Source organism: Cherax quadricarinatus, chromosome 84, assembly GCF_038502225.1.
Source record: "Cherax quadricarinatus isolate ZL_2023a chromosome 84, ASM3850222v1, whole genome shotgun sequence".
Classification (NCBI taxonomy): domain Eukaryota; kingdom Metazoa; phylum Arthropoda; class Malacostraca; order Decapoda; family Parastacidae; genus Cherax; species Cherax quadricarinatus.
Genome location: NC_091375.1, coordinates 4939062 through 4961901, shown reverse-complemented (window position 1 = coordinate 4961901; position 22840 = coordinate 4939062). Strand labels below are relative to the sequence as shown.

Genomic DNA, 22840 nt, shown 5'->3' with positions numbered 1-22840 from the left:
TAAAATAGAAACATGGAATATACTCTAGAATGAATAAAATAAGTCATTACGTATGTCATGAGAGGTGTGTTGTTGTTGGGTATATAAGGGCCACTGAGAGTAAGCCATCCATAATGGTGGTGAAGCAGCAGCTGAGGCGGCGGTGTTTTCTGTAGCCCTATATAACTCCAACAACATTGGAGGAGTTGGTAGAATCGCTGAATCACTAAAGAAGGAACCCTCTACCACCATCACTACGACCTTCTACCACTATTACAACTGTTACCGCCATCACTACCACCATCAACCACTATCACAACTGCTTCCACTCTACCACCACCACCTTTGTATTTTTCTACAAACTTTTTCATAAATTATGTGTTTCTCACATTCTTTACCAAAGGGCTGGCACTAGAAGCTTTCTTTGGAGCCATGGTAGCTTTTTTAGCACTTGCAAGCACTAAAATCGATGGAATATTATGAGATATTTCGTAGGAGCAAGTGAGGGGACCGTCGTTCACTGGTAAACAATCTCATACTGGCTGGGAAGGCAGGCCCAGGCGGCTCAGAGCGTGAGTACCCGTCCCAGATGAAGGACGATTAGCGAGTTAACGGACCATTTGCGAGCCAATATTTAGACGAAATAACGGGACTATTTCTGAAATGGACGACTTTCAGGCCAGACGATTATTGAGGGACCACTGTACTTGACATGCTGTTGGAGTGTGAGCAAGGTAACATTTATGAAGGGATTCAGGGAAACTGGTAGGCCAGACTTGAGTCCTGGAGATGGGAAGTACAGTGTCTGCCCTCTGAAGGACAGGTGTTAATGCTGCAGTTTTATAACTGTAGTGTGAGCACACCTCTGTCAAGACAGTGATGGAGTGAATGATGAAAGTTTTTCTTTTTCGGGCCACCCTGCCTTGGTGGGACACGGCCGATGTGTTAATAAAAAAAAAGTAAAGGTAGGAGTGATCCTGCCTTTATGCATCATTGCACAACATTAACCTAATGTGATAAATAACATGAAGAGAAATTAGCTATAGAAATAGGAATAATCTGTGTTAGCATTAGTAGGACAGGTTGCAGCACTACAGTAGTTTGCTTTTGGAATATATAAAATATATAGCTTGTCACCCTGCTTTAAGCTAGTTATGATGCTAAAGGTAGACTGAAGACAAAATCTTGTGTACTTATAAATGTAAATGCTTGTTTTTTGGGGGGTTTGTGTGTAATGTGTAAATTAGCATGCATTAAGGCACTACATAAAAGCATAAATAATGTTTGTTTGTTTTCTTCTTAATCCATTGGACACTTCTTCTCTCCCCCTTTATATTAATATATTGTATGAAAAGTAATGTTTAATTAATGTAACATTTTTAATTTCTATTCTATTGGTTTAACATAAGTTTAAATGTACACTTGTATATGTTTTATGCTACTAACTGCTTCCAGACTTTGCAGGCTGTAGGTTCAACACGCTGCAGATATGTGCTTCTCCGTTGATATTGGAGTCTCGGACGTGGGTCTTAACTACACTTTATTGCTTTGTCCTGGGCTATGTGGTATCCTTTGCTTTTTGGGTCCTTTAAGATTTAAAATCTTGAGGGTGTAATTAATAGATTCTGCACTCAGCATTACTTTTATTATAGTATTATAAAAAATGGGTTATACTCTTTCATAGAATATCACACATTTTATATTACCAAAGTCAATATCTGCAGTTCCAATTTTTAATTTGCCTTTTTTTGCAAATATGAACTATATTAACTATTCAGAAAAATGCTTGTTATCTTACATTTATTTTGGCATCTTTTAATTTTTTAAATGCTGTACTAATAATGGCAATAATTTATAGTACGTAATTAAAATTTGCAAATTATTGTGCTTTGTTATTTACAAAAAAAAAAAAAATTAAGAGATATGGCCAGATTATCTATAAGGTACCCCTGCACTATGTATAGCCAGTTATCACAGCCGAGCCTTGTTCATCCAGAATAGACTAGATAGGGTTTAGCACTTAGCTATATTTATATTATTTGACTGGATATTCAGAATAAATCAAGAAACAGTAATAGCTTTGCTAAGAATATGATTCAGGGCCCCCTTGTGAGTGAAGACTTAGTGATCTGGCAGTAGATATGTCAGATCTTTCATGCAACTTGGATATCTGGATGTGCAATACATGGATAAATGAGGTGCGGCTGTATTTAGATTTAGTAAGATGATGATCACGTGCAATAAGCTTTGTTAAAAGTGTCAAATGTTTTGACAACTGATTCTGAATAGAAAGTCAAGTGGGTTGTGATATGAGCCACAGTTTAGCTTGTATAATTTTTAACAGTAAGGATGACTGTATGTACAGTCGGTAAATCTTGTCTGCATCTCTGGTTAGTTTATATCTTGTCTGTATCTCTGGTTAATTCAGGCTTGTCTGGTTATTTTGTCTGCTCTCTGTGTAGTTAAGTTTGGAAACATTGTATTGCTTCAGTGTTTGTCATTCCAGCTTGTGTTGGTTAGGCACTCTTTGTTGTTTCCTCTGTTTTTCATTCTTAAACCGAGCTGTTAAATTCTTTTACACTTGTTATTGGAAAAAATACATGCATTTGAATATAGGTTCAGGAATTGTGAGATAGATGACATTTTGGCAGAAATACACTCAGAATAATGGAGGTACAGTAAATGCCAGATGGGTTGAGATATTACAAGTTCTCAAGCAGAAGACAGTGTGTGTGGGGGGGGGCAGTGAAGCCAGCAGCACAGGCTGCTGAAGATGGTATGCTGGTCACACGAGACTCGTTCTCATTCAAATTTTGTGCCATCAAATTTTCGAGGAAACATACATTCATACACAACACTCGTCAAGATGATACAGACAGTCTTGTAATCAAGTTTTTTTTTTTTGTGATACAGGGGTTTTTAAGAAAATTTAGTTGGTATTTATCTGCAAAAGTAGTTGTGTGGCTATCACTACAGTTACCACATCTTGTATGTTGCAGAAATAAACATTAGATTTACTATTAATGTTGTGTTGCTACACTCATCCCTTCCTCCCTTCCCTGCCACACTCCTCCCTTCCCTGCCACACTCCTCCCTTCCCTGCCACACTCCTCCCTCCCTCCCTTCCCTGCTACACTCCTCCCTTCCCTGCCACACTCCTCCCTCCCTCCCTTCCCTGCTACACTCCTCCCTTCCCTGCCACACTCCTCCCTCCCTCCCTTCCCTGCCACACTCCTCCCTTCCCTGCCACACTCCTCCCTCCCTCCCTCCCTCCCTCCCTCCCTTCCCTGCCACACTCCTCCCTCCCTCCCTCCCTCCAATCACTCCTCCCTCCCTCCCTTCCCTGCCACACTCCTCCCTCCCTCCCTTCCCTGCTACACTCCTCCCTCCCTCCCTTCCCTGCCACACTCCTCCCTCCCTCCCTTCCCTGCCACACTCCTCCCTCCCTTCCTTCCCTGCTACACTCCTCCCTCCCTTCCTTCCCTGCTACACTCCTCCCTTCCTTCCCTGCTACACTCCTCCCTCCCTTCCTTCCCTGCTACACTCCTCCCACCCTCCCTTCCCTGCCACACTCCTCCCTCCCTTCCTTCCCTGCCACACTCCTCCCTCCCTCCCTTCCCTGCTACACTCCTCCCTCCCTTCCTTCCCTGCTACACTCCTCCCTCCCTTCCTTCCCTGCAACACTCCTCCCTCCCTACCTTCCCTGCAACACTCCTCCCTCCCTTCCTTCCCTGCTACACTCCTCCCTCCCTTCCTTCCCTGCTACACTCCTCCCTCCCTTCCTTCCCTGCTACACTCCTCCCTCCCTTCCTTCCCTGCTACACTCCTCCCTCCCTTCCTTCCCTGCCACACTCCTCCCTCCCTCCCTTCCCTGCCACACTCCTCCCTCCCTTCCTTCCCTGCTACACTCCTCCCACCCATCCTTCATTGCTACACTCCTCCCTCCCTTCCCTCCAATCACTCCTCCCTCCCTCCCTTCCCTGCCACACTCCTCCCTCCCTTCCTTCCCTGCTACACTCCTCCCTCCCTTCCTTCCCTGCCACACTCCTCCCTCCCTCCCTTCCCTGCCACACTCCTCCCTCCCTCCCTTCCCTGCCACACTCCTCCCTCCCTCCCTTCCCTGCTACACTCCTCCCTCCCTTCCTTCCCTGCTACACTCCTCCCTCCCTTCCGTCCCTGCTACACTCCTCCCTCCCTTCCCTGCCACACTCCTCCCTCCCTCCCTTCCCTGCCACACTCCTCCCTCCCTCCCTTCCCTCCAGTCACTCCTCCCTCCCGCCCATCCCTGCCACACTCCTCCCTCCCTCCCTTCCCTGCTACACTCCTCCCTCCCTCCCTTCCCTGCTACACTCCTCCCTCCCTCCCTTCCCTGCTACACTCCTCCCTCCCTCCCTTCCCTGCTACACTCCTCCCTCCCTTCCTTCCCTGCCACACTCCTCCCTCCCATCCCTGCCACACTCCTCCCTCCCCTACCACACTCCTCCCTCCCTCCCTTCCCTGCCATATTCCTTCCTCCTTTCCCTGCCCAACTCCCTCCCTCTCCTGCCACACTTCTCCCTTTCCCCTTCCTCTCTCCCCCACTAAACTCCTTTGTCCCCTTCATTGAATTCCTTTCCCTTATCATATGCTTGGCCCTCTTCCGTACATACACACCTCTTAACCAAATGATCCTGGTTTCCCACCCTCCCCATGCCCTCGACCCTGTGTCTTGCAGTACCCCACATCCCTATCCCAGTGCTCTCCATCTACAGCCCCAACCCCATGCCTCCACCCCCCAAAGCATTTCTCCTAACACCTCCACAATACCCCCCTCATCATTCCTTACCCCACCTCATAATAAACTGTAGCTTCGATTGATAATGTTATATAATGAAATACATTTTGCACCATGTGAATATGGTGAATTAGGTGCCACGGTGGGCCAGTCATCTCTCTCACGTCTTGAACCAAATCCTTCACTACTTCACTGAGGCAAGTTATTTCCACAAATCTCTCATTTATATATATATAGATATATATTTTTTTTTTCTTCATAGATGGAGGAAGTCTGAATCCTGTTCACAATTTTCTATAATTTTGAAAACCCCAGACTCATTATTCTTAAGAGGTGGATGACATTTGTGCTTGTGTATTATAGATGGTGCTTGACAACAGAAGTATGGGTTGTGTATTATAGATGGTCCTTGACAACAGAAATTTGGATTGTGTATTATAAATGTTGCTTGACAACAGAAGTATGGGATGTGTATTATAGATGGTGCTTGACAACAGAAGTATGGGATGTGTATTATAGATGGTCCTTTACAACAGAAGTATGGGTTGTATAGTTGAGGTGGTGCTTGACAACAGAAGTATGGGTTGTGTATTATAAATGTTGCTTGACAACAGAAGTATGGGTTGTGTATTATAAGTGTTGCTTGACAACAGAAGTATGGGTTGTGTAGTAGAGATGGTGCTTGACAACAGAAGTATGGGTTGCGTATTATAAATGTTGCTTGACAACAGAAGCATGGGTTGTGTATTATAAATGTTGATTGACAACAGAGGTATGGGTTGTGCAGTAGAGATGGTGCTTGACAACAGAAGTATGGGTTGTGTAGTAGAGATGGTGCTTGGCAACAGCAGTGTGGGTTGTGTATTAGAGATGGTGCTTGACAACAGCAGTATGGGTTGTGTAGTAGAGATGGTGCATGATGGCAAATGTGGGGACTAATTCAGTACTGTTGAACCCCTAATTTCACGGGTTCTATAATTCACACATTTTGATTACCCAGTGCTTTTATTGAAAGCTCTCCCATGAATAGCATCTTTTGTTGGGGAAGTTTTCACAGTGCCCATTTTGTGGACTTGGCATATGATCCATAAGTTGAAAACTAACAGCAAGATTTCATTCAAAAGATTTTCTGTGGGTTTTCCGACATCAAGTCTCTTCTTTCAAAATATCATTTCATATAAACAATGTTAAGCAGATTAGAGCAGTATTTATAGATAGCCTCTGAAGCACATTAAGCATAAATTTGAAATAAAATTTATTATACAGGCAAAATATAGTTGTATTTGTAGGAATCTCTCCCTCATGAATTTGGAGGTTCAGTTGTACTTGGGCACCCAGAGAATTGGTTTTGATATTATATAGTACATATATCAAACTGCAGTTATGTTGCCTTGTGGTGGCTTTTTAAATATGTCTTCTTGTCTGAGAGCTCTTTCTAGAAAATATATTGTTCATGCCTTTTGCAATTCATTTAATATTATGCTGTACACTACTGGAGTGAATTGCTACTATGTTATGTACACAAATGTAGTGAATTGCTATACCTTAATCTGCAAGTTCTTCCTAGTGGTTATTCTGAAAGCAAATTTTCTTGCTTGCTTAAACAGATGTACTGTATTAAATTATGAAGTGTTTACACTTTAGCATCACAGTGTGCTGAGAATTACAGCTGTGATTTGTTTTCCTTAGTACATTTATAAGCTGATTATGATTTCTTGAAAAATAATATCCAGTACCCTCATGGGAAGTTCTGTGATGACATTGAATGGCTCTTAATCCAAGGAATTAATTTGTTCTCCCTTTGATTGAACCCGAATAATTCACATTTCCCTAGTGGTGTTTGACCTCTACAGGTTTAGCACTTTTTTTTTTTTTTTTCCAACAAGTCGGTCGTCTCCCACCGAGGCAGGGCACTTTTATTTTTATCTATAAATTTCTCTTTTATTTTATTTTTATTTTTTCTTTCTTTTTCTAAAATAAAAAGTAAAGGAGTAACGGAAACTATGGAAACTCAACTATTAACTATACTACCTAAGTCTTTCTGATACTGCACTTATTTGACTCATGCTTTGCAGTTTAGACACTCTTCGACACTCTCTGATGCCCCTACCTTCTTTGCTGGTGCTGTTTTCACCCGCTTCAGGTACCGGGCTTCGGGCTGACCTTCCGGACGGTCTGAACTCCGCCTTCGACTATGCTCGCTTCCTCTACGGTACGCAATTTCTTTAGACCGCTTCATGGATTATATATTACATCGCCGACCAATCTTGTCCTACTCCTAAACCAATGCCAATCTCCCACGATGTTCCTTCATACCTTCATTCACTTAGAATAAAAGACCGGCACGCCAAGCACCTCCACGCTCAGTTTCGACCATACAATAACAGACTAAATTTTTACTTACATTCCACTTTCTTCTGCCTACCTTCTGACCATAAGACAAGTGCAGCGCCCGCACATATGTTGGTGGTGAGATCATTTGTTTCAGAGCTGTAACACGCATCACACATCCAGAATACCTAAGCTCTAAGGATCTTTTTCTCCTTTCAATATCGATACTACTCATCACTATTGAAAAACACTTTCTACAATTTGTAGGTACTGTCATTCTGCTCTATAATTTCCAGTCATGTGGTAAATGACATTTTTTGAACAGCTGAATCTCCAGGATCTCCCATCCTCAAAGTAGACACTTATAAGGTCTCCTTCACTGGGCCGAGACGTTACTCCTGCACAATGTGGCTCATAACTTTGACAGCCAGAAGAACTCCCGCCCTCTCTGTAGAGCAGGTCGTGGGACATCGGTTAGTTCGAAGGTGATACTCTACACTCCAACAATGTAGAAATTGCTACGCTATCACCCAGCTAAATATTGCAGATCTACAGCCATTCAGTCTGTGTGGTGCCACTGACCTTCTCTAATACACTCCAAATAACTCTGATTTGTCTGAATTAACAGCTCACCTCGCATCTCCGCCTTGCTGTTGTGGTTCATTTAATGAACGTGGAAACTGCTATTTCAAAGAGGCAGTATGTCCTTCTATGCTATGGCAGTTGTCATTCCGCTCCATGGAGACTACCCCGTGTTTCTTATTCGTGTTTCCAACACGATCTCCCACTCTGGGGTCCTACTTGCTTCTCTGTTGTTACCTCTCCTATATGCTTACCTCCTGCATCTTAATCTCTTGCTGTCCTTGGCTCTGATGCGCTCCGACTACAACCTCGGGCCCTGTTCTCACATCTCCTTCGCGCCCTTCCTCACAAGCCCCAGTATCACAAGACTCGCATGATAGCCTCCACACATTAATCGCTTCCTCTACTTCAGAAGTCCAGCACCCACATTGCTCAAATCTTCATGGCTCCCTTCCTCCTTCTTCCACCCTCCACACTCTTTACCTTCCAGTTCTGTTCTGTTTTTCCTCATATCAATATATGTGGAGATTCACCCTCCTCCTCGACTATGCCTTCACCGTCCCCTCCCAAGTTTCTCCTCTCTGCCACCTCCCAGGTTTCCCAGCTCTCTGTCCCCACACCTCCTCCCATCTCCAGTCCTACACTTTCCCCCATTGGGTACAGTCCATTACTGTCCCACCTTTACTCACCCTCCTTCTATCTCCACTATGGTCTCCCATGCATCTGACCAGAATACTTCAGCTGGCTTCAGAATATATTGCAGAGACTAAACCTTCCCAATGGGACACTCGATTCACTGTGCCTCTCTTCCCTCTCCGATCTTCACAACCTCTATTCCTAACATCTGTCTTCGCTACTTGAACGTCTTCCAATGCCACCACACGTGACTTTCTAATCCTCTAATTGTATAAGCCTGTATCATAGATTCCTATATTTTCTTCATCACAACGGCCTATTTACAGTGGAATAATCCGCGCCCTGCACTGGTGTGAGCTTCAGATGTTGCTTTCCAGGTTTCTGTTGGTGTGCTTTTGCCTATAAGAAACCAAAATTATACCGCTGTCTTCCCAACCCATCTCAGCTGAGTAATTGTTATTGTATTCTTCGATCCTTTCGATGGACCCTTGACTGAAAGCATGCCCTTCTTCTACGCGAATGATGTTCCAGCATTGTCAACTATTTGTCCATACCTCACATTACACTGCAGCCCAGATCCACTTGAACATACAGCTGGCAATAGTGTTCTTACACTTCTCCTTCTCAGCATTTTCATCCTAGACTTTGCCCCTTTCTGCTCTATCTCACCACCACCACTTCTGTTACTTGGTGATTTAGATTGTTTCTGATACCATTCTCTCTCTGGGGCCTGTCAGACTACGTGGCATCCAGTTGGAGGCTTTTCGCCCCACCCTCCATACTTTAAAGATTGGTACTCCCACCATTTACCCTCGTATCATACTCTCTCTGCATCGATCTATCAGTCTGCTCTTCCTCCACTGCACTAGACTTCACCTGGTCTGTTCTACCCTGGATCTACATGATAAGTTTGATCATTCAACACCCATCTTCCTATTCACCACCTTCCAGAGTTCTGGCACCTTGATCGGCAAATTGGGATCTACCACACCTCACTGCTTATGAGGTTCCTTCTTCATCCTCCATTGGTTCACACTCTTCTCACATCAGCCTATCTCCAAGAGCTTAGCTCCCATACCCCAAACCCAATTAAAGTACAGGCCTGGTGGTCTCTGCTTGTCATGCACGCTGAAACTGCTGGGGTATAACACTGGTACAATAGGAATCCATTGAGACTTTCAGATTTTAAGCAGAAGCGTGATGATCGCCGTCAGACATCCGTGGAAGAAGCTAAACGACTTGTTGGCGAGACTATGTCACCCATCACCGCTTCTTCTATGAGTGCAGTCTGAAAAAGTGAGAAATTGAGGGTAAATACTCTCCTGACCCGGCCCTGTCTCACGAATGGTGTGTTGATGTAGCAACCCTCTCTAACGTAAACAAGAACTTACACACATCTGGTCCGTATTTCCTCTTTAGGCATCATCTATACCTTCGCTTCTTTTCTCATGTTCGTTGATATACCTTTGGACTTTTCCCAGAGAAGAACAAATGTGCCCAGTATGACTTCCAGAACTAGAGGCAACGATTCAGTTTGTCGATCATCGGCAGTTGAATAAGCCTGACGCATATCTATCTATATGTTATAACATTTACATCGGCCAAAGTTCTGTAGTCCTCATCTTTCAATTATTTACATAAGGAGTTCTTTCCCCAGGCCAGGAAAATCTGCCATTGTTCTCCTTTCCAGAAACCGGGTACTACAGACATGATGCTCTCCCACTATCGCTTCCATCGCCTTACTAGTAGTTTGTAATGATGGAACGCTTCTAAAATCGACAAGCACGTGGTATTTAGAGACACAACAGTCTCTCCGCCTAGTCATATTTAAGGGTTGTTTCAATACACCTCACGCTTGACACGACAGTTCTAATGCCTTGCGAATAATCACCCACATACGCCATTTTTTGGACTCACATGCAGACACAATCCTGAGGTGAGGATATTTGGCCCAGGCCCATTCCCTAGGCCTCTGGAGGTAACTGCACACCACCTTCAAATGAACTTCAACCACAGATACTTCCAAGTTCGAGTCAATAATGTTTTTTCTCGACTTCGGCCCGTTGAAGGTGTCTTCTAGATGCTCGGCACAACATTAATTTTTCCTTGCTATAATGATTTGGCCTCTGCCTTCCACTCCAATATTTGGTCATCACTATGTTGATGACTTCGCTATTGCTGCAGGCTTGATCGTCACCTTATTGCGTTTCTTTCCAGCATGGTCTAATTGCGTTTCCACTTGGGCCACCACGCATGGGCTTAAATTCTTCATACCAAAACTGCCAAATTACTTACATTGATTTGTTATTCCGATCATCCTGTATCTTGTTGTTCCCAGATTCCGAACGTGAGCATAGCCAGCTTCTAGGCCGCCTTTGATCGCCACATCCTGAAACCCCACATTACTTTGAAGGCAATCATTAGCTGCTGAACTTGAACCTTGTCATCTTTCCTGGGGAGCTGATCGTTTAACTTGCTTTTGCCTGCTATCTGTTCCTCATTTTATCGTAAACTAATATAAATTGATTTATTCGCTGGCCTCTCCTGCTACTTCTCTCTAGCCTTAATCTCCCATCCATCGTCAAAGATTACGTTGTGCCTTTGGTGCCGCTTCCTGCTGGTTTCAGTACAGAAGTGAATGTTCCATCCTGTCTGATCGCCGTGGATGCCCATTGCTCGCTACTTATGTACGCCTCACGATCTACACAATCCTTCCATTTATAGAATGCCACCATATTAGACATTCTCTTATCGCTCGCCCTGTTTGTTCGCCTTCTTTCTCTGCTAAGATTCACTTTTTGTCTTCCTCAGCAACAATTATATAACCATGGCATCCCCACTTCTTACCTTCTGGGAAGTTCCAGCTGTTCGGCTCACTCTTTCTCACCTCACTAAAGTCAACTATCTTTGCCAGCCCATTTTCTTGATCATCATTCTACTCGTGCTACCGCTTGTGTGCATGTGATGGCTCTGGGTTCAGGACGCGCCGATCTCAGGCAGTGTTTCCTGAGACAGCGCTGTGCTATGGACATTTACTATCTTCAGCTAGTGCATTTTGATTGCTGGAACTGTATGCCATTCTGCAGTAACATCGAGATTTGATCTATGCCTCAGGCCACTACTTAGTAGTCTCAGACTCCCTAGTGTTTCAGCAGGCCATACTAAAATTTGATACATCTCATCCCCTGTCTCAGATCCAACTTGGCTACGCCTTTATCTCACTGTCATAAAAGATATTGCTTGTTGGGTCCCTGGTCATGTTCACCCACAGAGTAACAACAGCAGACACCGCTGCACGGTCACAGTACACATGACCCACCGATTCCTATACCAGTGTTCCATTTCTGGTTCATTACGTACAGCCACCCCTCAGCCCTTTCTAGTTCAGTCTCTTGCTGCCCTTTACCCTTTCACCATCCACTACCCCGCTGTTATCCGTAACCTATTACTCATCCATCTCCCTTTTGCCACCTGATGCCCTCGCTTCCTTCCTGCCCTGCAGTGCTGTATAGTCCTTGTGGCTTAGCGCTTCTTTTTGATTATAATAATAATAATGGACAAACATTGAAGTTGGCAGACTTGGCCTTATACATCAAAAGACAGCTGGGCACTATCACTGTGGACTTATTTCCAAAATTGCCACAATCCATTTGTGAGGTTTTACTGTGAATTTACAAGTTCATCAAATTTAATGAGTCAGTACCTGTTTTTTTTTTTTTTTTTTTTTTTTTTTTTTTTTTTTTTTTTTTTTTTTTTTTTTTTTTTTTTTTTTTTTTTTTTTTTTAAAGTTGATTGGAGTTTTTTCTTCATTGATGATACGAGTTTTCATGTTGATTGTAAAGCTTGGTATGTATAATACATCCCTGGATGCGTTCATTTTAATTATAAATATTTGGTGATGTTTCAATAGTTTTAATTAACCTCTCAAAACACATTTTTAAATAAAAAAAAGGCACAATACCGTGACTGGAACAATACACAAATAACCCGCACATAAAAGAGAGAAGCTTACGATGACGTTTCGGTCCGACTTGGACCATTTACAAAGTCGCACTAACCAGAAGTGGAGCAGGATGGCTATATATAGGCAGGAAGAGGTGGTGGTGGTGGTAGTAGTAGTAGTACAAGAATGGTATATAATACCGACAAGCTGAAATTAAGACACATGCGCAACACCCGGGCATCCCTATCATAGACGTTTCGCCATCCAACCAGCCACTGGATGGCGAAACCTCCACAACAAAGACAACCAGACACCACACACGTGTCTTAATTTCATCAGTAGTAGTAGTAGTAGTAGTGGAAGAGGTAATAGTAGTGGTAGTGGTAGAAGTGGGGACTAAGGAGGACGAGCCAGTCAAATACAAAGGAAGGGGAGTACTGCAAGAGAGCTAGGTGCCCACAGAGGGAGAGCAAGCGCACAGAGGTGCGTGAAAGGGGAAGTGGTGAAATAAATGAAGAAGGAACAGAAACACGAGACAGAAGAGAGAAAAACAACCCAGAGGAGAAAAAGGAAAGAGGAAAGGGGAAGAGGGAGAAGAAGAAGAAGAAAAAGAAAAAATGAGGAGTCAGGTTAAGTCACGGGTGTTCTGAAGTTTGGAGCATTTTACAATGTAGTGGGAGAGGAAAGCATCTACAGAGACGAAGCCAGAGCTAAGATTCATACAAGGAAAGTTGTGTATTAGAGAGGATTCAACTAGATGGCGACTGTTCGAGTTGGAAGTAGGGAAGACAGTTTTAGCAGAAGACCAGTCAATAGGATGGCTATGATCTCTGACGTGACAGAAAAGAGCATTGTTAGTGTCGGCAAGCCTAACACTATTTTTGTGCTCCCTAAGTCTGTCAGAAAGAGATCGACCAGTTTCTCCGAAGTATTGAAGAGGACAGGAGGAGCAAGAAATAGAGTAGACACCAGGAACATCTGTAGAGGGAGGAGAGGTATGAACGAGATTAGTGCAAAGAGTGTTAGTTTGGCGGAAGGTAAGCTTGATGTCTAAGGGACAGAGAGAATTGTTGAGATTAAAATGACCGGAAATGTAGGGAAGGCAGAGGATAGAAGAATTCCCAGGAATAGAGAGTTTGGGAGAGAAGAAATTGCATTTAGCACGTGAGAGGGCAGAATCTATGAAATGGGAAGGGTAGCCAAGATGGGAAAACAAATTATGAAGAGTGGAAATTTCTGCTGGAAGGAACTGAGGATCACAGATGCGGAGGGCACGGAACTCTTCTATCCTCTGCCTTCCCTAAATTTCCGGTCTTTCTAATCTCAACAATTCTCTCCGTCCCTTAGACATCAGGCTTACCTTCCGCCAGACTAACACTCTTCGCGCTAATCTCGTTCATACCTCTCCTCCCTCTACAGATGTTCCTGGTGTCTACTCTATTTCTCGCTCCTCCTGTCCTCTTCAATACTTTGGAGAAACTGGTCGATCTCTTTCTGACAGATTTAGGGAGCACAAAAATAGTGTTAGGCTTGCCGACACTAAATGCTCTTTTCTGTCACGTCAGAGATCATAGCCATCCTATTGACTGGTCTTCTGCTAAAACTGTCTTCCCTACTTCCAACTCGAACAGTCGCCATCTAGTTGAATCCTCTCTAATACACAACTTTCCTTGTATGAATCTTAGCCCTGGCTTCATCTCTGTAGATGCCTTCCTTTCCCACTACATTGTAAAATGCTCCAAACTTCAGAACACCCGTGACTTAACCTGACTCCTCATTTTTTCTTTTTCTTTTTCTTCTTCTCCCTCTCTCCCTTTCCTCTTTCCTTTTTCTCCTCTGGGTTGTCTTTCTCTCTTCTGTCTCGTGTTTCTGTTCCTTCATTTATTTCACCACTTCCCCTTTCACGCACCTCTGTGCGCTTGCTCTCCCTCTGTGGGCACCTAGCTCTCTTGCAGTGCTCCCCTTCCTTTGTATTTGACTGGCTCGTCCTCCTTATTCCCCACTTCTACCACTACCACTACTATTACCTCTTCCACTACTACTACTACTACTGATGAAATTAAGACACATGTGCGGTGTCTGGTTGTCTTTGTTGTGGACGTTTCGCCATCCAGTGGCTGGCTGGATGGCGAAACGTCTATGATAGGGATGCCCGGGTGTTGCGCATGTGTCTTAATTTCAGCTTGTCGGTATTATATACCATTCTTGTACTACTACCTCTACTACTACCACCACCTCTTCCTGCCTATATATGGCCATCCTGCTCCACTTCTGGTTAGTGTGACTTTGTAAATTGTCCAAGTCGGACCGAAACGTCGTCGTAAGCTTCTCTCTTTTATGTGCGGGTTATTTGTGCACATTTTTAAAACAGTAATAATACAGTATTATTCAATTTGCCTCACATTCCGAGTCCTTTCATACTTATGTTAAACATCTTGTAGCAGAGTGTTGATATCAGTCTGTCGAATCATGGTGCAAAGTTGTTATTCTTCAGTGGGTGTTGTCGGAGAGTTGTCAGATGTTATTGGCTGTGTTGATGGGGCAGAGTATTTTGCTGCCTCCATCACAACTCATTACATGTATAAGGTTGTATCCACCAAAATCTTGCAGTTAGGAGAGGAACAACATGATGTTGAAGCCCATCCTGGATCATTGTCAAGTCAGTTGTGATTCAACAGGGATCCAGGATCCATTGCTCAAATTCAACCCCTGTTTTAAACCACAATTGACCACCTTCCACCACAACTCACCATGAGATGCCACCATTTTCCTCCACTCACCACAACATTCCACCACCACAACTTGCCACCACTTTCCACCACCACATTTGATCACACTCACCATAATGTTCAACCATCCTCCCCAACACTGCTGCTCCAGGGTCATGGTCTCTGTCTCATCTGGCACAAGCCACTCTGTGAGGTTAGTAGTTTGAGAGAAGGTAGTCCTTGTAAGAGCAGTTGTCTTTGTTTATTCTTGGTTGTCATTAGAGTTTACATTTTATGAATGTTCATTCTGTGGGGAATTATTGTATATAGTAATGTTCATATAAATGCCAAAAAATTCTTGGCAAATTTATGAGTACAGTATATTGATACAATAGTTTTTTTTTTTTTCTTTAGAACCCACAAAATTGATCGCATATTGGACGTGGCATACATTACAGGGGTCATTATCAGCAGTGGCTGTAGCAAGCATGGAGTGGTATACTTTTTAGTGGGTATTTATTACTAGTGTTCTTAGATATTGCTTAAAATTATTTATTCAGTGAAACTTTTTAGGAAAAGCACCAGCTAATCTTGTTGATTTATACATATTGTTGACAAAAGAGATTTTTAGCAAATTGAATTTCTCATGATTCCAGTATTCTGATACATTACTATAAATTTAGGGAAGTGAATAATTTTATTTAATTAAAAATGTTCAAATCTTCTCGGTTAAAGCATGATCATGATTTTGTTATTTTTTTTATTATGCAGGGGGTCTTTGACTTACAAACAAGGGTGTTCCCAGTGTTTTAACCTGTAAACCAATAGTTTCTTGAATCAACTATCTCATTGAAAATGAAACTGGTACAAGCAAAAATTGTCATGTTTTTAATTGCAGAATGTCATTTATAAAACATGCACTTTTATCAATGTAATTTTGGCCTCGTTCATAAGTGCAGATCGTTCTAACTCGGATGTTTGTAATTTAGGGACCCCTTGTATTTTAAATTCATCTAAATAGACTTGTGTGACTTGTATCTCCCAAACAGGAGTCTCCCCATTGAACTCCACGAATACCTCCAACTCTACCTTCATCAACAACAATCTCAACAACACCATGACCACCACCACCAATCCTTTCGCTACACCTGGCCTCGCGCCCTCATCTTTTGCAGGTGTGAATCCATTCAGCGCTCCCAGTCCTCCGAATCCCTTCCAAGCTCAACAAGCCCCTAAGCCTTCTATGAATCAGCTAAGAACTACGGGCATTGTGGGTTTGCCTCCATCCAATGCTGGTGCTCCTGTTCATACTACCGGGTCGTCCCCTGGTCCATGGGGCTCTCCTCAGCCGTCCATTGGGTTTGGAGTAGCACCCGCTGCAACCTCCCAAGATGAAAATCCCTTTCTTTTATAATATTACCAAATCCTCAGTAGCAGTGTTCACATACCATTATTGTAATGCATTATCATTATTTTACTTGATTTTTATTAACACCAGTTCTCTGCTTTATTTTAAAGTTGTAAATAAATTCATAGATGTATTCTTTATACAGTATAATGTATCACATTAGTTTGTACAGGGTCTCCATTTTCCTCCCATCACCTTTCCATACATTAGGATTTTATCTATGCTGAGTTTGAGTGAAACTTCAGAAACACCAGGAATATGCTAATAAAATTTATCCTTATTCTGTGGTAGTTTTCATAACTTACATTCAGACTTCTGCAAATATGTCTCCAAAGAGTTTATATTGAATAAAAGTATGCAATATTATCTTTATTATATTATAATTAGGTGTACATTTATAACAGGTCCAGAAGTAGATTATAAATGAAGTAACTTATTTTGTAAATTTCTTAATATTTAATGTTTTTGCAAACATTTCTTAGTTTTTGTTCATAGCTTTGAACTAACAAGAGTTAGTGTTAAGGCTAATATACAGTGAGACTTAGGTAAACCAGTTAGTTTATCATCTGTTATGGATGGAAATTTAGTTTTCCTGCTGCGTTGAATAGGGGGTATTGTTGTTAAGATAGACACTTGGTGTAGAGCTAATCTTTTAATATAGACTTTCACTGTAGAACTTTATAGAGTCATGACTTAATAAAGTTCTACTTAGAGCAAAAACTTGCCCATAGTTAACATTTGCTCTACCCAAAGTGTCTGTTTACCAGTTTTCCTGCTCATGTAATGTTGAGCATTACAGAATTATTAATCTTGCATCCAGAAATTATTGGCTTGTGTATCTTTTGCATTTACTATTTCTTAATTGAAAAGAAAATGGTAATGGTACTTTATTTTATAAATTTCTTGTCCCGCAGAACATTAAGACATAACTGTGCCTTGGCAGAAGACGGCCATTGAGGTGAAAAAGTATACAAGGTGCTGAGAAGAAAACCGATGAACTCGCCAGTGAGTGAAAAGTGTGCAGTGAGCAAAAATTGCATTTTCTTTACAAAAATGTTCATCAGTCTTTAAAATAAGACCAGTTTAATCAAAATTGTATGTTTGATTACTGAGATATTGTTGCAAACATTTGTAGGCAATCTCAAAAGTGACATTTGGTGAATTAACGTTTTCTTCATTGCAAAGGTTTGTAGGCTATATTCAAGCTGATATTTGGCAAGTTTGTCATTTTTATTCTCAGCACCCCGTATAATACACAATACACTCGCACATGCACGTGTGGGAGAAGACCATCAAGTTAAAAAAAAAAAAAAAAAAAAATTTAACTCGATGGCTGTCTCCAGCCAGGACAGGGTAACCCAAAGAAGAAAATACGTTCATCAACATTCACTCAGTTGTCATCTTTCCAGAAGTGTGCTGACATAATCAGATTACCCCTTTGATTGCAATATTCCCATCCCTCCTTCAGAGTGCAGGCACTACCCTTACCACCTCCAGGACCAAGTTCAACTCACAGGTTTCCCCAAATCCCTTCATAAAACTTAAACTGCTAACACTTCAGTGGCATGTTCATTAACCCTTTCACTGTTGAAACCCCTGCTCACAACCTTGCTCTCAGTGTCGAAGAATTTAAAAAAAAAAAAATATTTCTTGTGAAATGATAGAGAATCTTTTCCCAATGGTAACGACACCAAAAGTATGAAATTTGATAAGAAAACTTACTGAATTACGTTCTCGCGAAGATAGCGGTCTTGGCAGTATATACGCATTGGCAATTTCACTAACTTTGAGCCACATTTTTGGCCAATCACATTGTTCCGGTTGACCAAATTCATAGCTATTTCACTACAACTCCATTTGTTCTATTGATTGAGTACAAGAAACTGCCTATTTACTGATTTCAACTAAACAATAAAGTGGTCAGAAATTGGAAATTTTGCCAATTTCACACAAATTTCAAAAGATGCCAATTTCAAAATAGGGTCCAGAATAAACAATGCAGACATTCCTGTTCATTAGCCACATCTCCAGGCCCGTCTTATATTATTTTTGCTTTCCATTTTGAATTTTTATTCACACAAAAAAATAGAAGATTTACTGTTATGCAGACTACTATATTATTGTAATAATTGTATAATGTCAACCCATTCATGACTGTGTATTAGACTGGCCAGTTTGACATGTACTGGATGGTGACTTCATTGTTTACTCTTGAACATCGGCAAAAATCGAACATTTCCGCTACTTTGAGCTCAATTTCAAGGTACTTTTCATCATGAAACCAATCAAAATCATCTATTTCTGTAATATATCTTCATTCTATCAAATGAGACCAAGAAAACAAGAATACAGCCATAAATACCATACAAAAATACACCTCGAAGCCAGTGTTTTAAACCAAAAACACAGTCGGGGTGTTATTTTTCTCATGCACTGCATGCGACAGAATTTTTTTATATTGCGCACACTGACCATGCAGACCCATTCTCTCACATGTAGGTCTACGAGCTTTCTCCTGCTAGATTTGAAGCCACTAGAATTTTGGTTTATTAATACATCACTGACACTGGCTTGTAAGCCATACCTATATGTCACCGACAGTGAAAGGGTTAAAAACCACTTTTCTTTATGCACTACTGTGTAACACTCATACAAGTCTGCTGGATACTCAAGCCCCTAACATTCAAAGCCTCTTGTCCCCTTCCCCTCCAACCATTCCTGGAAAGACTACCTTTCTAATTTCCACTCCTGATTTATAACTGGTGGTGGGAAGTACAGTGCCTAGACTGTAAAGGAGGGATTTGGGATATTTGCTGTTTGGAGGGACATCTGAACCGTTGTATTTACGTGCCTCTGGCAAGACAGTGATGGTGGAAGCGTGGTTTTTTTTTTTTTTTTTTTTTGTCAGGAGATGGTCAGTGTGTTAAAAATGTATATACATATATAAACATTATTATGTGTATATGTGTAAATTTTTTTTTTTTACACTAACCATATCCTGTTGAGGTAGGGTGATCCAGAAAAGAAAACTCACTGTCTTGCCAGAGGTGTGTAGATACTACAATTCAGATATCCCTCCAAACTGCAAGTATTCCCCACCCTTCCTTCAGAGTGCAGGCAAAGAACTTCTCACCTCCAGTGTTCCTGAATTATTTCACAAAATGTTACCTTGCTCACACTCTTAACAGCTCATCAGGTCCCATTTGCTTCCATTCCTATTTAACACGTTGACACACCTGCTGGATGTCCAAGCCCTTCCCCCCCCCACACACACACAAAAACTCCTTTACCCCCTCCTTCCCAACCTTCCCTCCACTACAGATTTAGACAACCTACAAGTCATCCTATTTTGCTATATGTAACTCTTGTCAAAACCACCTCAACAACCCCTCCTCAGCCCTCCGGATAATATACAGCCTCTCCTCGCTTAACGACAGAGTTCCGTACTTAAGACCATGTAGGTAAACGAATTCGTTGCTAAGTGAGGAGCGTATTATAATGGTATTAGGTTTGTGTCAGCCATCGAAGATGGCTGACACATTTCTGGTATATTTTTAAATGTTTATGCAGCAGTGTACTGTTGATTGTAATAAACAGAATAAAAGAAATCAGCTCTAATATACAGTATTTAGGTATACATACTGGTCAAAGAGCCCGTCGTAAGTCCGAGTTGTCGGTAAATGAGTACGTTACTAAGTGAGGAGAGGCTGCATAAAATTATGCTCGCACAGTATTTGAAATATTTGTTGGGGACTCGAGTGAGGCACATTACAGTACAGCCAACAATGCTGGTCACAACACTGAGGTCTACAAAAATGAGATCTGAAACATGCCACATGTGTGGACCTGGGAAGGTTAGCACAAATCACCAGCTGCAATCTATTGAAAGTTTTTAAATGGATTTCATCCAGAGCCCACAGGCAGTGATAGTGCAGTTCTTGTCCGCACAATCATCAGCGACCACTACACCATGAGATCTACAATGAGATAGCGGACATGCCACATGTAGATTTAGGTTAGTGTAGTCACTACCTCTGACCCAATGGATTTCTTCCCAACCCCACAGGTAGAGATAATATAGCTGTTGTCCCATATTCAATGAATTTGAAATAGCCATACAAATGAGTATCACACTGGTAAGCATGCTAACCTTTCTCAATCCATGTATGTAGCATGTTTTGGATTTCTATTGTACACCTCTTGATGTAGTGGTCAGTGTTACTGGTTGCACATTTAGTCCCTGACAATTCTTGAGGGAGGGAATAAGAGAGAGAGAGAGTGTGAGTGTGTGTGTGTGTGTGTGTGTGTGTGTGTGTGTGTGTGTGTGTGTGTGTGTGTGTGTGCGCGTGCGCGTGCGTGCGTGCGTGTGCGCGCATGTGTGTGTGTGTGTGCGCGTGTGCACGCGCGTGTATATTTTACATATATAAATGTAAACAAATGAATTAGTTTGCCTTAAAGTTGTTGAGATATGTATTGCATAACCCCCTAAGGCTGTATATACCTTACTAAATAAACTTTGTATATAGCTTTTTGACAATACAGTAGTTGTATTGCAACTTGATGACTCGCACCTCAGTATAAGAAACTGACCAATACCACCATGAACTGGTCACTCACAATCATGGGTAATTTTTACACTGATCATTTTTTTTTAAATTGACACTTAAAAGTAAATTTATTGATATGCATTGTTGTTTCCCATGCCAAACTTTATATTTTAAGATTTTATGTTGTTGAAAATTATCTTTTGTTATTATTATTAATGTATCATAATTTAGACCAGCATTGAAGGTGGTAATTTGAATATGTTTCTTGACTAGTTTTGACTTGTTCTCTTGGTAAGGTAATGACATTGTCTCCTGGGAATGACATTGTGAGTGTTCATGGTACTAAAATAGCAATTACTAGAGGAACTAATCCTTTACTTCTCTGTAGTATCCTTGATGCTGGTGAAGGCCTCTTGAGCCAAGGAATTGGAGCTATCCTCCATTTCGATGAAACCTGATTGCCTCTCATTTTCAATGTGCTGTATGTGTGAGTGCTTCCCCATAAATATATTAATTATACAGTATTGTAATACTTGGGATAGAGCATGTGCAACTATATATTTATAGGGTAAAATATCCTCTTAAGAATAATGGGTATTTTCTTAGTTTTATTATAAAACAGTAAATGACTTCACATCATGTTGTGCTTTTCTCCCCAGTCTATAACATTTTGAATAATCAAGATCAAAATTCCAAATAGTGCTGATGTTTTGTTTTTACTTGTACTCCGTCACACACCCACACCTCCCACATGCACACCTCTCTCATTCCTCCCACACACACACACACACCCACACCTTCCCTACACACCTCTCATGCACACCTACTCTCTCTCTCTCTCTCTCTCTCTCTCTCTCTCTCTCTCTCTCCCCCCTCTCTCTACCTCTCTCTCTCTCTCCCCCCTCTCTCTACCTCTCTCTCTCTCTCCCCCCTCTCTCTACCTCCCCCCTCTCTCTACCTCTCTCTCTCTCTCTCCCCCCTCTCTCTACCTCTCTCTCTCTCCCCCCTCTCTCTACCTCTCTCTCTCCCCCCTCTCTCCCTCTTTTTTTTTTTTTTTTTTTTTTTTTTTTTCTTTTACACAGGGTTTGACAAGGTTAAGGATCCCTAGTTTTATTGACAAGCTATTTACAGGTTAAGGATTCCTAACTTTATTGGCAAGCTAAGAGCTGTTACCTACATCAGCTCATTTGAAAGCATTTTTATTGTTATGAGACATACAAGTAGGAAACAGGATGAAGTTGGAGCCATCTGTGGGCCAGCATTTTCATTTGATCATCTGACGTTATCTCGTTGACATCATTATGCTGTACGAATGTGTTCCATACTCGAGTCATCCTGGGTATATATGATCTCAGATGGAGTGATGTTCTGGAGAAGGGTACAGCCAGAGTGAAGTTGCTGCTTTCTGCCCGTCTTGTGGCATAAAAGCTTGTTTCACGCTGTCCTCGAAGTGGAGCCAAGTGTGGTACTTTGACAATATTGGCCTTGTACATAACAGTAAGGCCACCCACATCCCTCCTATGTTGAAGGCTCTGCTGAAATGACAGATCTATCCAGGATGGGTCCAGGCGAGAGATAAGACGTCTTGCTCTGTTCTCTACTCTGTCAAGCAGTCGCAGATGAGAGGGGGGGCAGGCAAACCAAGAAAGTGGAGCATTCATTCTCTCTCTCTCTCTCTCTCTCTCTCTCTCTCTCTCTCTCTCTCTCTCTCTCTCTCTCTCTCTCTCTCTCTCTCTCTACCCCCCTCTCTCTCTCTACCCCCCTCTCTCTCTCTACCCCCCTCTCTCTCTCTACCCCCCTCTCTCTCTCTACCCCCCTCTCTCTCTCTCTACCCCCCCTCTCTCTCTCTCTCTCTCTCTACCCCCCCCTCTCTCTCTCTCTCTCTCTACCCCCCTCTCTCTCTCTCTCTCTACCCCTCTCACATACATACTC

General features: G+C 42.2%; 1 protein-coding gene across 1 annotated transcript in view; it reads left to right on the top strand.

Annotated features, from left to right (window-relative positions):
- Positions 1–21049, top strand: part of lqf (epsin homolog lqf) — a 102559-nt gene extending 81510 nt beyond the window's left edge. Inside the window, exon 14 of the mRNA XM_070102920.1 lies at positions 16003–21049. Coding sequence (XP_069959021.1) covers positions 16003–16367 — 365 coding nt within the window. The 3' untranslated portion in view covers positions 16368–21049. The remainder of the gene's footprint in view (positions 1–16002) is intronic.
- Positions 21050–22840: the final 1791 nt, after the last annotated feature.